At 34.6% G+C, this 14,901-nt stretch overlaps 1 protein-coding gene across 2 annotated transcripts in view; it reads left to right on the top strand.

Moving 5' to 3' along the window:
• Positions 1-14,901, top strand: part of LOC149798307 (sodium/glucose cotransporter 4-like) — a 70,360-nt gene that overhangs the window by 45,661 nt on the left and 9,798 nt on the right. For both annotated transcript variants that reach the window (XR_016421995.1, XM_089963441.1), the window contains exons 2-11: positions 976-1,047; positions 1,777-1,881; positions 2,418-2,477; positions 3,825-3,929; positions 4,835-4,940; positions 7,756-7,836; positions 8,941-9,155; positions 11,084-11,219; positions 12,152-12,259; positions 12,681-13,000. Coding sequence is in view for 1 of the 2 variants with exons in the window: in XM_089963441.1 (XP_089819567.1) it covers positions 976-1,047; positions 1,777-1,881; positions 2,418-2,477; positions 3,825-3,929; positions 4,835-4,940; positions 7,756-7,836; positions 8,941-9,155; positions 11,084-11,219; positions 12,152-12,259; positions 12,681-13,000 (1,308 nt within the window). In the remaining variant the exon portion in view is untranslated. The remainder of the gene's footprint in view (positions 1-975; positions 1,048-1,776; positions 1,882-2,417; positions 2,478-3,824; positions 3,930-4,834; positions 4,941-7,755; positions 7,837-8,940; positions 9,156-11,083; positions 11,220-12,151; positions 12,260-12,680; positions 13,001-14,901) is intronic.

The raw sequence follows: 14,901 nt of genomic DNA on the forward strand, positions 1-14,901 counted from the left end.
AAAATAAATCCCATCATATCAGGATACATCAATAAGGCTTCCATCTTTCTGATTACACAGGCGAGACAATTATATCAGGATACAAACATGAGGACTCATTCTTTCTGATTGCACAGTCGATACAGTGAATCCCATCACATCAGGATACAAATATGAGGCCTCAATCTTTCTGATTACACAGTCGATACAGTTAATCCCATCACATCAGGATACAAACATGAGGCCTCAATCTTTTTGATTACACAGTCGATACAGTTAATCCCATCACATCAGGATACAACAATGAGGCCTCGATCCGTCTGATTATATTTGCGATACAGTGAATCCCAATATATTTTGATATCAATTTAAAAAATAAATGTATATTATCCCAAAGCTTCAGTTGAATTAAGCATCTCGTGTACAGGATATATGACTGTCAACGAATTTAACACCGAACCACAATATAATGCCATATTTAACGACACCGCCGTCAGAAAAGTGACACATGTACCAGACACTAGCAAGACAAAACTATTTAGATGCACACTGTTTTTGATTGGAAATTATATTCTGTTTCAGTCTAATAAGTTTTATTAATAGTGTATTTTCATGTACATCCACTGACAACTTTATTGTTTATGGTTCTACAGACGGTTGCCATGAAAATTAATTGAAAAAAGTGCAATGGTCTGAGAGTTGGCAATTCCAACAAAACTTTTCAAAGTCAGCATACACCCAGCTCTATTACCATACCATATTCAACTGAAATTAAAGCCCTTTTCTGACATTGGCCGCTGTCTGTTCTATTACATTTGGGGACAGGCTATGATGAAACCTCTGTCTTTCAGATACAATGCGTACGTTAAAATTGCAACACTATTGCTATATGTTATATTGCATTGCAGATTTTTAAAGTAAAATAATTTTTGCAAAATATATAATATTTTATTTATTTATTTATCTATTTATTTATTTATTTATATTGTTTTCCAGTCCACTTTTCGACAAAACCGTACCAGTACAGAGGGATATTTCCTGGCAGGAAAGAATATGACATGGTTTCCAGTGAGTCCTTTTCATCTGTTTGTCTTCTTTTATATTTTACATCCATTATTCGAGCTGTCGGATTACAATAGCCATACGATATTAGACGGAAAAGAAGACTCCAAATGAATCTCAGTCAAGCGGGGGTCTGTCGTTAGACTGCATTAGTGTTCTATTAATTTCCAGATGATATCTGTTTTAGATGTATACCTCAGGACCATGGAACTAAAATTATTTTGTACGTAAACGCGATTCGGAAGGGTACCATGTGTTGTATTTGATTGGTTCCTAAAATAACTTTCATCATCAAGTTTCATTTTTCCCCTTGAAAAGTGAATAATTCCTATTGAAAGGACTTTTAAAAACAGGCTTTCTTGATTTTATACTTCTGACTCGAACAATTACGTTTGGTGGAATATGGTTCAGATTTCATTGCCTGATCTTTCACAGATCGTACTTAAAATCATGATTTCTAGTTCATATATGCATTGCTTCTTCACGAACTAAATGTACTCCGAACAGCGGTTTGTACAGTATTTAGACTATGAATGAACCAAATATTGTCACAATCCGCCAAATTTTCATATATATTTTAGAAACAAAAGCAATCCTTTTTTGCATATTTCATAGGATCTGAGTGCGTTTTTGATATTGCTTTGTTTTGTTGTTGTTGTTATTATTATTATTATTATTACTATTACCGGTATTAGTGTTGTTGTTGTTGTGTGAACAAAGATCTTCCTGTTTCAGGTTGGTGCATCAATATTCGCAAGTAACGTTGGAGCACCGATGTATATCGGATTGGCCGGGACAGCCGCTGCCTCGGGTTTTGCTGTAGCAATATACGAGTGGCATGTAAGGATGTCTAATATTTTCTGCATACGCAGCACAGACATAAAACTATTATAATCAACAATATGTGAGTAAAGAATATAATAATAAATCACGATCAGTGTGTTGAATCTAAATACAAAGAATTTTAAATCATTTGAAAACCATCAGGCAGTCCAACGTAGAAAGATTATTACAAATCGAGAGAATGATGCAAGGTAGAGTTTACTGCAATTAATAAAATAAATACATAACTATAATAAAACAAACAATTTACAAAACTTTGAACGATTATACATGTTCTAACTGTATTTTATTCTGGGCATGATTGAGGAAGAGTTATCATTAACTATTTTATAAAATGCTAATGATATTTGTTTACATCGATTTCTATATGTAATTTGTACATAAAGTTCTTACACATTTGTCAAGTACCGAATTGGACTCAATCTCATGTGCCAACTTCTCTCAGTGAACCCCTTAATAACGTACTGTACTGCTGCCATTAGGGTGGGGACAGCGGCAGTTAAAATTTTGTTTGTATGATTTTTATTATTCAGGCTGTGTACTTATTGATAGCACTTGGCTGGGTGTTTGTACCGGTGTATGTCGCTAGTGGGGTAAGTATGGTAATAAAATACAGAACTAGATCAGATTGTCTTTCATAGGTTGTGATATTATCTTAAAACTATCCCTGCGTAAGGGCAATATTGTAATTATGTAAACGTATTGAAATCAAAGATAAAATTACTTTACTGCATCAACCTTATTGATATTTAATTTACTTCAATTTATTCCATTTGAAGTTGAAAATATTGTAACAGTTACAATTATATTAAAAGAGAATGTTCGTGTCACATTTTATTTATTGTCTATAATACGTGTGTCGGATTTTTTTTTTATAATCTCCACACCAGAAAGAATATTTTGTGGGTATTTCAACAAAGTATATAGCTTGAAAATATTTGTATTACTGTCACTCTCAGCCACCATTAAAGTGACGTGACAAGATCGTTTTGTTCCGAATGGTTACATAGACTATGCGGTTAAAACTCATGTTTACAGTAATGCCGTGCTTAACATAAATGTGTAATTACTAGTTTGACAGTTCTGCTGATGTTGCGCAGATAAAGCAGGATTTATTTAATTTCAAGCTCCACAGATAACAGCATCGTCTTTTTTATTTTTAATCGTGTTGGAAATCGTGACAGACTGAAGTCCTTGTTGGAAAAGAAATGAACAATTGAATGAAAGAAAATATATCTCATGGTTACATGAATTAAATTTGTTATTTTTTTATATTAAAAATAGTTCACTGGAACAACGTTCTTAACTGTAATGTATATTGCACAAAAGTGAACATAAATGGACATCGCGACGCAACGAACCTTCCGGAGATCTTCTGACACATTCATATCATTCGTACATTTTATCTCTGCGATATTGCGTTGATGAACAAACTGTAGATACACTAAGTATTAGAACGTATGAATTAAAACATTTCCATAAGAGGGAGTTTTTCAGAACGTTGATAAATGTCCGTGTTTATGAAAGTACTATCAAATAATGACAAAGAGGTGATAAAACCTAATAAATAATAGACTTCCCTATATGATTCTAAATCGACGTGAGATTAATGCATTTGACGGCATCTCTTCGATTACTATTTCTAATATTTATACAGTAATAGCACTAAGAAAATGATTCAATTCGACGATTTATTTTCGTTTGCAGTGAATTTCGTCTTCGCTCAGTTGTTTCCTATGCACTCTCCAGGTTTCTGTGAGAAACTCATCCGAGAGAATTTAGTATGCAGAGAAATATAAAATTCTTTCTTTGAAAGCGAAGACATTGTGAATGACAATGTCAGTATTTCTCTCTCTCTCTCTCTCTCTCTCTCTCTCTCTCTCTCTCTTTTCAAGAGTCATTAATAATTAAACTAATTACACTAACTAAATTACTTTTAGGCATACACCATGCCTGAGTACCTGAAGAAACGGTTTGGAGGCCGAAGAATCCGGATCTACTTATCTGTTCTGGCTCTTATATTATATATACTTACAAAGATATCGGTAAGCTCTGTTATGTATGTATGTATGTATGTATGTATGTATGTATGCATGCATGCATGTCTGTCTGTCTGTCGGTATGTATGTCTGTCTGTCTGCATGTCTGTATGTATGTATATGTATGTATGTATGTATGTATGTATGTATGTATGTATGTATGTATGTATGTATGTCTATTTAGGTGAATCAATGAATGAGTTGGCAGTTATACAGGTATCCCTCGTCTTTGCAAATTTGTGGATCCTAATTACGTGTATTGGTTTATATGAAATACGTAAGATATATATATATATATATATATATATATATATATATATATATATATATATATATATATATATATATATATATATATATATATATATGTCTTTGAGCGGGTCAAAATTTATAACAATTTGTTATTTTGTTACTAAAAAATATTAATTGCAGTTTATTTTAAGTATTTATCATAACTCATAAATCCACAATTAACAGTCAAATTCTTGAAACTTTATTGCAGACACTTGTTTCATCACTGATAAAAACCTTTAATATGTCGATACAATTTGTCCCATGTTAAGACGTATTACCCAATTATTACAATTTTGTCCTAATCTATTTTAGAGTATTTTTAACATTATCTATTTAAATTTGGACATGCCAATACTTCCTGGTAGTGGGACCCCCTTACAGTGCCACAAGTGGAAAGGACCCACTTACAGTGCCAATAGTGGGAAAGTTAATTAACTTAGTTTTGATAAAGGCCTCTTGCCAGATTTAAAGCCATTTTTCTAATACCTTCATTACTTTCGGTGGCATAAAACTGATGACAGTGAATAGAATACACCCTAAGCTATTTCAAGTTGTTAATTGTCAGTATTGCTATAAAAAAATGAGTCTCCTGAAATTTTAAACGTTTTCTTTTGCAGGCGGAGATTTATTCTGGTGCAATTTTTATGAAACAACTTCTGAACTGGAATATGTATGCATGCATCCTCATAATATTGGGTGTCACCTGCATCTACACAGTGGCAGGTATACAATTTAGCGTAAACATCAATATGAACCATATAAACTGTGAGCAATTTGCTCATCTAATTTGTCCCCCCCCCCCCCCCGAACTACCCCATAATAGAGAGGAGCCAAAAACGCTTCTAAAATAGTAAGAAAAATTATTAACATGGATATTCTCCTTGGATGTTCGTAATAGAAACACAGCTTAACAGCAATCAACACAAAAATTTCATACATTTTATCCCGCTGCAAGTCAGAGACGGCTATCATTCTTTAAACGAAATCTGGACACGAGATTGTATCATACAAGGTACAAGGCAAGATAGACAAAAACTATTTTAAAAAAATTCAATCGGGTGCATTGTGAACAATAACTGTAACAACAGTTGCGGAAGTAAATATATTTGTCTTTTTACACATCTTCTGGACATGACTTCAGTATTTACCATGGTTCATGACAATCCGTCAAAAACTGAGGGACTATTTGCGCTAACGAGATTGTGCTGGTCAGACAGATACATGAATTACTATAAAGAGATGAGGGTATAAACATAAAGTGAGTAGCTCTATTTGAAACCGCATTTACGGACTGCTTTGTAAAACTAAGATAGAGAAGCAGGACGGGGATTGCCTGACATAAGAGTATTTTATTGCTTTGTAAAACTAAGATAGAGAAGCAGGACGGGGATTGCCTGACATAAGAGTATTTTATTATGAACCTCCTCTCTTTCTCTCTCTCCCATAATTTAATATTATGAACATCTCTCTCTCTCTCTCTCTCTCTCTCTCTCTGTGCTATAATTTAATATTTGATTATGAACCTCCTCTCTTTCTCTCTCTCCCATAATTTAATATTATGAACATCTCTCTCTCTCTCTCTCTGTGCTAGAATTTAATATTTGATTATGAACCTCCTCTCTCTCTCTCTCTCTCTTTCTCTCCCATAATTTAATATTATGAACATCCCTCTCTCTCTCTCTCTCTCTCTGTGCTATAATTTAATATTTGATTATGAACCTCCTCTCTTTCTCTCTGTTATCACGTGTTTAGGTTCTAATAAACAGTAGCACAAGAAAGAGTGAAAACAAGCTTTGAAAAAATAAAATAATTTATTTCCCTGGAAACATTCTGTAAAAATAAAAAAAAATATTAACTTACGGTTTTATAGAATCAAATCCAAAACAATCCAAGAATACAATTTTAGTAGTCCTAATAACAAAATCTTCTACTGATTTCAAGTTCAAATCCCGACGAGAATTCAAGATGGAAGACGATGACGTATGCTGTAACCTGTAGTTTTGAAGCCTATAGTTCCTTGTAGAAACAAGAATTATCACTCCGGTTTTGGAAATCTAAATATAACTTTCTTATAAGAACTGTCTTTGACTAAGAATCTCACATGAGCACATGTATTTTCCAGGAAAAATAATCAATCCTTTTGAATCCAAATAATTTGAAATAACTCCAATCCAAGTAATTTGAAATAACTCCAAACAGCACAACATACAACTTCCAGTTTAACAGCCCACCTTCTACTGAGAACAGTTCTCCAAAACAAAGGTTATATCGTCTTCTAAAACGTAAACATGGGTCACGTGATTATTTTCTTGAAGCTCGTAGAAATTAGGTACTTGTTAAAGATCACGTCCACCCAGTGTGGCCCTGACAAAAACCAATCATTTTATTCGAAGAAATATAAAAAAAATTGTTTACATCTTTAACTCGTTGTCCCATCATGACCTCGACAACAACCAATCATTTAAAACTAAAAATTGAAGTTGTTTACGTGGTTGCTACAAATTTCGAAACAAGGTCAGGATTTAGATCAACATCTGGTGTTTATAAAATGAACAGTCAAGGTCAAGCTATTTTCTGAAGAAGTATCATCTCTAGTGAATATATTTACATTACAATAGCATGTAACAAAAAATGACAAACAATTAAATTGAAATAAATATCTATCAAATCAAATATAATTAAATCAAATATACATAACAGCATTAATTTAGTATTCGATTACGAACCTTGTCTCTCTTGGTGCTCTAATTAAATATTCTATTATGAACCAACTTCTCTCTCTCTCTCTCTCTCTCTCTCTCTCTCTCTGTGCCACAATTTAATATTCGATTATGAACCTCCTCTCTCTCTCTCTGCCATAATTTAACATTAAATTATGAACCTCCTCTCTCTCTCTCTCTCTCTCTCTGTGCCATAATTTGACATTAAATTATGAACCTCCTCTCTCTCTCTCTGCCATAATTTAACATTAAATTATGAACCTCCTCTCTTCCTGTCTCTGCCATAATTTAATATTCAGTTATGAACTTCCTCTCTTGAGGTGATACAATTTAATATTTGATTATGAATCTCATCTGTGTGTGTGTGCTATAATTTAGTAATCAACGATATATCTACTACTTAAGAAAAACTTTTAAAGGAACAAAAAGACATATACAGCATGAGACGCACACACACAAATTAACACAAGGTATTCCATCTCTATCCTTCCTACAATGACTTCTGTATCAGTTACATAATTGCATATCAGTTACTGCATTTAATATCAATTTCAAGTTTACTTTTATGGAAATGTGAAAGAGAAATGTTGAAGTAATGTCTGTTTGAATTTGCTATTGTTCTACATAAAATATTATCTAGGTGTCAGAGCATCAGATCTAGGGATGGCTCTAAGTATGTACTGACTTCCATCCAGTCGATGATAATATTGACTAGTGGTCCATATTCGTATACAAAATGAGCTGGATGCAATCAGTGATTCGTCAATTAATTTGAAATAAAAGATATGCAATTGAAAAGAAAATATTGTGTTTTGTAGGTGGCCTAACAGCTGTTATTTATACAGACACGATCCAGACCATCATACTACTGATTGGTGCCTTTGTTCTAATGATTTTAGGTAAGTTGCCGAACCACCGTAAAAATGTATTCTTCTAGAAAAATATCTGAACACAATTACAAACTCTGATTATAGATTCCTAAAACTGATGTGAAACAGGAATGTAAAACGCATTTACCAAACCTCTATATATACATATTTCACTTGGCTTAAGACACAATAGATTATTCTGGAATTCCTTACATGTGAGCCATTTCTAATGGAAAATTCCATCAAACTGTGAACAAGTTAACTTCCAGATCATTCTAAGCTCATAAACAATGTTAGGTCTTGAACTCTAATTTTAATAAACATCTTGTTTACCGCTTTCATTCATGACAAAAGTCAGGTAGGCAGACTTCATTCACAACCCTCAGCCACGAAACAAAATTTAGCACTCAATGTAAATATAATCTTAGCATAAAATATGCAGTGTTTAATCCTTTTAGACAAATGGCAAGAAAATCAAACCATTGATCAAACTTGTTTGGGTGTTGCTATTCAGTCTGAACTTTTTTTTTAGTCATCTGCATCATAAAATTACTTTTCAGATGCACGTTCTTTTGAGAACATTAGGGGATGTTGAAAACTAATATTAGGACCCAAAAGGGGTGTGATTCCTAAAAGATGAAGGGTAGCTTCAAAGGAGATTGAGTTATAAATGTAGGGTACCATTTTCCAATATTTATAAGATTTTCATTTTTTATTACTAAAGAAGAAAGATCAAATTATACTCACAGTTTTCATTACAAATGCCACCAACACCATGCATAAACACACACACACTTTATTAATTTCAACCATATGTTTCTTAGTCTCGATTTGAGGACATTTAAAAGGTGAAACTTCATGGATATTGATTTCATCAGGTCAGGTATTCGACTTAAAGAATCAATAATGTAGTAATCAGACTGGATAAAACATTAGAGTAATCCATGTTTGACTAATTTGAAACCCACAGTCTGTGTCTGTCTGAATTACCAGAATAAATAGTTAAAATGAGACCAAGGAATGCAATATTGAAGCCTTGAATTCAAACTTAACCTCTTCTGTTGAAATTCAGACAAAACTCTACATGTATATTTTGTATACAAATAATTATGGATATTTTGCATTGCTTCAAAGGTTTTCATGAAGTCGGAGGCTGGAATGCCATGGTTGCCAAGTATCCATATGCAGCAGCCAACTATACATTAGCTAACACGAGTTTCTATGCATGTGGTCTGCCTCGTGCCGACTTTCAGCGTATTTTTCGAGATCCCAAGACTGGGGATATTCCATGGACTGGAGCAATTTTTGGTTTAAGTACAATTGGAATTTGGGTCTGGTGCACCGATCAGGTACTTTTGGAACCTTACCAATATTATTCAATAGTGATGTAGGTACAAGTTAAAGTAGTACTAGCAGAAGCATCAGGGTTAATAGTACAAGTTGGTGATATGGTTACTAATGGTGTTAGTCATAATATATGAATATGTAGTAATAAGAGAGGCCGCTGCCTAAATATTAGTATTGTTAGTAGTAGTAGTAGCAGTGGCAGTAGTGCTTGTCTTGATTCTGACAGTCATACTGTTATACCATGTGGTAGCAGAAGCAGCAGCATTAATATTTGTAGTACATGTAGTAATATTAGTATGGTAGTAGTGATGATGTAAGTGATGATGTAAGTGATGGTGTAAGTGATGATGTAAGTGATGGTGTAAGTGATGATGTAAGTGATGGTGTAAGTGATGATGTAAGTGATGGTGTAAGTGATGATGTAAGTGATGATGTAAGTGATGATGTAAGTGATGATGTAAGTGATGGTGTAAGTGATGAAGTAAGTGATGATGTAAGTGATGGTGTAAGTGATGATGTAAGTGATGATGTAAGTGATGGTGTAAGTGATGATGTAAGTGATGATGTAAGTGATGATGTAAGTGATGATGTAAGTGATGATGTAAGTGATGGTGTAAGTGATGATGTAAGTGATGGTGTAAGTGATGATGTAAGTGATGATGTAAGTGATGATGTAAGTGATGGTGTAAGTGATGATGTAAGTGATGGTGTAAGTGATGATGTAAGTGATGGTGTAAGTGTGATGTAAGTGATGATGTAAGTGATGATGTAAGTGATGATGTAAGTGATGATGTAAGTGATGGTGTAAGTGATGATGTAAGTGATGGTGTAAGTGATGATGTAAGTGATGATGTAAGTGATGATGTAAGTGATGGTGTAAGTGATGATGTAAGTGATGGTGTAAGTGATGATGTAAGTGATGGTGTAAGTGATGGTGTAAGTGATGATGTAAGTGATGGTGTAAGTGATGGTGTAAGTGATGGTGTAAGTGATGATGTAAGTGATGATGTAAGTGATGGTATAAGTGATATTTTTGTTGATGGTGACAGTCATAATATGAACAATTTGCAGCATCAGTATTAGTTGTAGTATTAGTGAGTGCTATGATATGATATTTAATGGTGTTTTTATTAGCAGCAGTAGTGGTGCTAGTCCTAGTGTTAATGATAGTGTTGGTAATTTTGTTGTTGGTCACGGTTACAGTCTTAAATATGAACATGTACGTCTGAAGAAGATTTGGACCCATCTAGCATATTAAGATAAAAAGGGGAAAAACTTCCCACATTTAATAATAATAATAATAATAATAATAATAATAATAATAATAATAATAATAATAATTTATTGGGAAGAAATTAATGATAATGTATTGGGAAGAAAATACAATACATGAATTACAACTTTCAACTGTCCAAGAAAAGTAACTTTCACCCAAAACTATTTCCTAAAGATAAGAAAGGCATAAATATTTCTTTTTCCTTTCTGAGTTTGTTAATTTTTTGGAGTGGGTGGGGTTGAAAACCCCCCCCCTCCAAAGATATCTATTTTGTTACAGTTGAATAAATATTTCTGGGTTTTAAGAATTTTCCCCCTAACAAAACAAAACTCTGTTGATAGACTGAATCCAGGTGACTTTAACAAACAGGTAAAAACTTTTTCCTATCAGCAATTGGAGAGTCTGACACATTTACATATGCATGGTTTTCATCCAATTATAACACTCACCTAAATGAGAACAATGAAGACTCAGATAAGCACTGAACATCCTAGTATAATCCATTTGCTTGAAATCATGAGAAGAACAAACAACACAGATCCTGTTCTACTGAGTACATAATGCAAATCTGCATACACACGGCTCTGCATTTAACACATGCTACATACGAGCTAAGTACCTGCTATGCTTTAACTAAGCCTTCATACATTACAGCTGATGGTACAAAGATGCTTATCAGCCAAAAATCTAACACATGCGAAAGCTGGCTCGCTTATGGCTGCAACCCTGAAGATTCTTCCATTCTTCTTATGGATCATACCTGGGATGATAAGTCGAATCCTGTTCCCAGGTTTGTACAAGACGACAGTGATAAGTGATATATATATAAGCATGTCTGCATTATGTGACAGCAGATTTGGGTCTGTGTGAATTGCAGCTAATTGCACATTATACTAAAGCCAAAGTTGTACAGCTGTACTGAGCTTTCATCTAGAAATTTCATCTCTCCATTCACCTAATCTTCTTTTCATCCTTTCAAAATCATAGCAACTTTATTTATTATTGTTTTGTGACACTATGGTTATCTTGTTTTTCTTATCATGGTTGTTGTCATAACTTTTACGAATATAACTCTTTTGTCGAGCCCTCTCTTCAGCTTAAACGTACCACTATATTAATGAAAATCCTTATATATTTCCCTCATATTTCTACATTTTGAATGAAACAGAGAGTGTTAATTATGTTTTCAGAAGCACTTTCTTGATCATGTTTACATACTGATTTGCAAACAAATTATTTTTAAAAAATCAGCAAAGGCTACATTGCATTTTTGGAAATAGTTGCATTTAAATAAAATGAGGAATTTCTGTATAATTGACTTTTCTGGAACCAGATGAATCACACCTTTTTGGCTGTGTTTATGCAAATGCCAAGATGCTGCACCCAATAAACATTGTGTTTGTTTTCTGCTAGGGTTTTAGTTCTGCTTTCTGTTGAATGCAGGTATCATTCTTCACCAATTAGATAATTTCTATGGAAAGAATAAAAATTAAATCTTTTTTAGAGACTACAATAGGATACAGTAACTATAACAGCTGATTGGCTAAATTAAAGTCTTCTGTTGGAAAAAGAGTCGTTTTATTTCATGCACGGTTCGAGAAATATGTAACACTGTCATGTGGAGAGATTTGTAAACACTGTAGTTGCCAATGATCATTTTGCTTGATCATTTTGATTTGAAAAAATAAATTGATGTGTACTTTACATTGTGATATTTCACAGATGAAATTGCATGTGCTGATCCTGTGAAGTGTGAAGCGGTCTGTGGGAATAAGGCAGGGTGTACAAATATTGCCTATCCTCTCTTTGTACTAAGGACGCTACCAGGAGGTATTAATTTTCTACATCCCAACTATTAAATTTTATGTCCAAGGATGGCTGCAGCCACCCCCATCCCCACCCCTGTAATTGGAATAATTGCCTAAAATATTTTCTTACCATTTAGATTGCATATTATTGTACACCTGCTTATTTTCAATAGTTATAAATATGTATAGCCCACAAACTATCAGGTCCTAATTACTATTACTGGAGTAAAACCTACTGGTCCTAGTTAACTGTTAAAGTTGTTTAAGCTAGTTGAGTGATATCAGGTCCACTTGGGCCTTTTGTTTTATCTTAAAGACAACATTAGATATACATTTAAGGCGTGGAAGTTATGTTGTCAGAACTTGCTCAACATTTGACTTTACATGAATAAAGTTATACAAACTTTTGTGACTCTTTAAATTTACCACTTTCCTTTTTTAAGGTTTACGTGGCTTAATGCTTTCTGCTCTTCTGGCTGCTCTGATGTCAAGCCTCACATCCATTTTCAACAGCGCCAGCACCATGTTCACCATGGATATATGGAGAAGGATACGACCACGTTCCAAGCAGCGGGAGCTGATGATAGTTGGCAGGACATCAGTTGTTATTTTGGTGGTTCTAAGCATCTCCTGGATCCCTATTCTAGAAAGCGCTCAGAGTGGACAACTTTGGAACTACCTCCAAGCCATCTCCTCTTACACTGCCCCACCATGGTGCATGGTATTCTTGTTTGCCATCTTCTGGGGAAGGACCACTGAGCAGGTACATTTAACAGAGGGCTCTGTAGAATACAGCTATAACATATTCCTTTTGCACCTCTTTAGACCTGGGTTCTTTCCTCAGTTCCAGCACATGCGAGGGATCTTACCTACAGTCATAAATTTATAGTTTTATAATTTCCTTCACTTAAAGGTGAACCTCATACCAACATCATGTATTTGATGGTACTTATTTATGAGCACTTATGCAGTACTGGACAGCAATGCTGTCACTGCCCATGGTGATGACAATGGCGGATTAATGAATATTAAGCTACATCACCATTCTCAAGCAGTAAGACCAACAAGCATTTCTTTCAGGGTCCTATTGTCACTGTCTCTTTGGACATTGGTGTGTGGATGGTATGCAGAGGAAATCCTGTGGTCTATATCCAACTCACTTGCTAGGTTATCTATGAGCTAGTTTGTGAACTTTTTTCCCTGATCAGTTCCCTGAGTCCATAGGACCAAGGCGATATATAATATCAAGTAGAAATTTTGTTACTTTATCAGCACTATTGTTGGGGAGTCCTTCAGCCTCAGACCACTTGGAAAAATGATCTACGGCTGCAACAGTATATTTGTTCCCATCGTCTGTCATTGGAAGAGGACCAGTAATATATATTCCAATGAAACTCCACACTTTGAGTGGCACTGGTATAAAATTCAGAGAAGGTGCTGCTTGTCTTAGCCCTAGATTCACTCTGTTACATTTATCATAGTCAATGACATTTTTATTACATCTTGTTTCATTCCTGGTATCTCTCATATGTTTTGTCATGGCCTAGATATCCACCAGCATATTTACTAGTTACAATAATAATATAACAATTCAATTTTTCTTCAAAAGTATAAGAAAAGAATGTTGACAATTTATAAGTATGTGCAGTACACTGTACTGCAGAGAGACAGAAGGAAGTGTATATGAGAGTACTATTGAGGCAGATGATGTAAATGGAGAAAGCAAAAATGAGGGAGACAGAGGGAGGAAGAGGCCAAGTAAGAGGAGTAAGAGAGTCTCAGAGCGTAAGAGCCACAGAGAGAGAGATAGGAAGAGGGAGCATATAAGAAAGTTCAAGTGGGACATATGTTGAAAATCAGGAGGGAGCAAGAGAGAGAGACAGAGAGAGAGGCAGAGATAGAGAGAGAGAGAGAGAGAAGAAAAGTTAGTGAGTTAAAGAAAGAAAGAGTGAGAGAGGAAGACAGAAAGGAAGGGATACAGTAAGAGAGAGAGACTGAGAGAGAGAGAGAGAAAGAGAGTACTAGAGAGACAGATGGTGAAAGTGGAGGGAGCAAGAGAGGAAGATAGAGGGAAAGAAAAAGTTACAGACTAAGAGAAAGAGATAGAGAAATACAGAAAGGAGGATAAAGGGGAAGAGAGAGAAAAGAATAGGGTTATGAGAAAGAGACAGAGAGGAAGATAGGAGAAAGAGAGAGGGAGATAGAGGAAGACAGGGAGCATGAGAGAGAAGAATAGAGGAAGAGAGAGAAAGGGGAAAAGAGAAGACAAAAGAGAGGAAGACAGAGGGAAAAGAGAGAGGAAGAGAGATGAAAGAGAGGATGACAAGAGGAGAGAGAGGAAGACAGAGATTGGAATAAAGAGATTAAGAAAGGGAAGAAAAGATAAGGAAGTGAGGATGGCTTGGAGGAAAAGAAAAGACAGGGGTCAAGTGAGAGGATGACAGAAAGACAGGAAGAGAGAGAGAGGAAGACAGATATGAAGATAGAGAAAGACAAAGAGGGGGACAGAACAGAGAAAAATAGAGGAAAGGAAGAGAGAGAAAGACATCAAGACAGGGGAAGAGAGGAAGACAGTAAGAAAGAGGCATAAGAGTGGAAAAGAGAGAGATATTACAGAGTTTGAAGACAGTTGACAGCTTTAAATGCAAATATATTCAAGCATTC

Source organism: Sinohyriopsis cumingii, chromosome 6 (assembly GCF_028554795.1).
Source record: "Sinohyriopsis cumingii isolate HCF-2022 chromosome 6, ASM2855479v2, whole genome shotgun sequence".
In the NCBI taxonomy this organism is placed as follows: Eukaryota; Metazoa; Mollusca; class Bivalvia; order Unionida; family Unionidae; genus Sinohyriopsis; species Sinohyriopsis cumingii.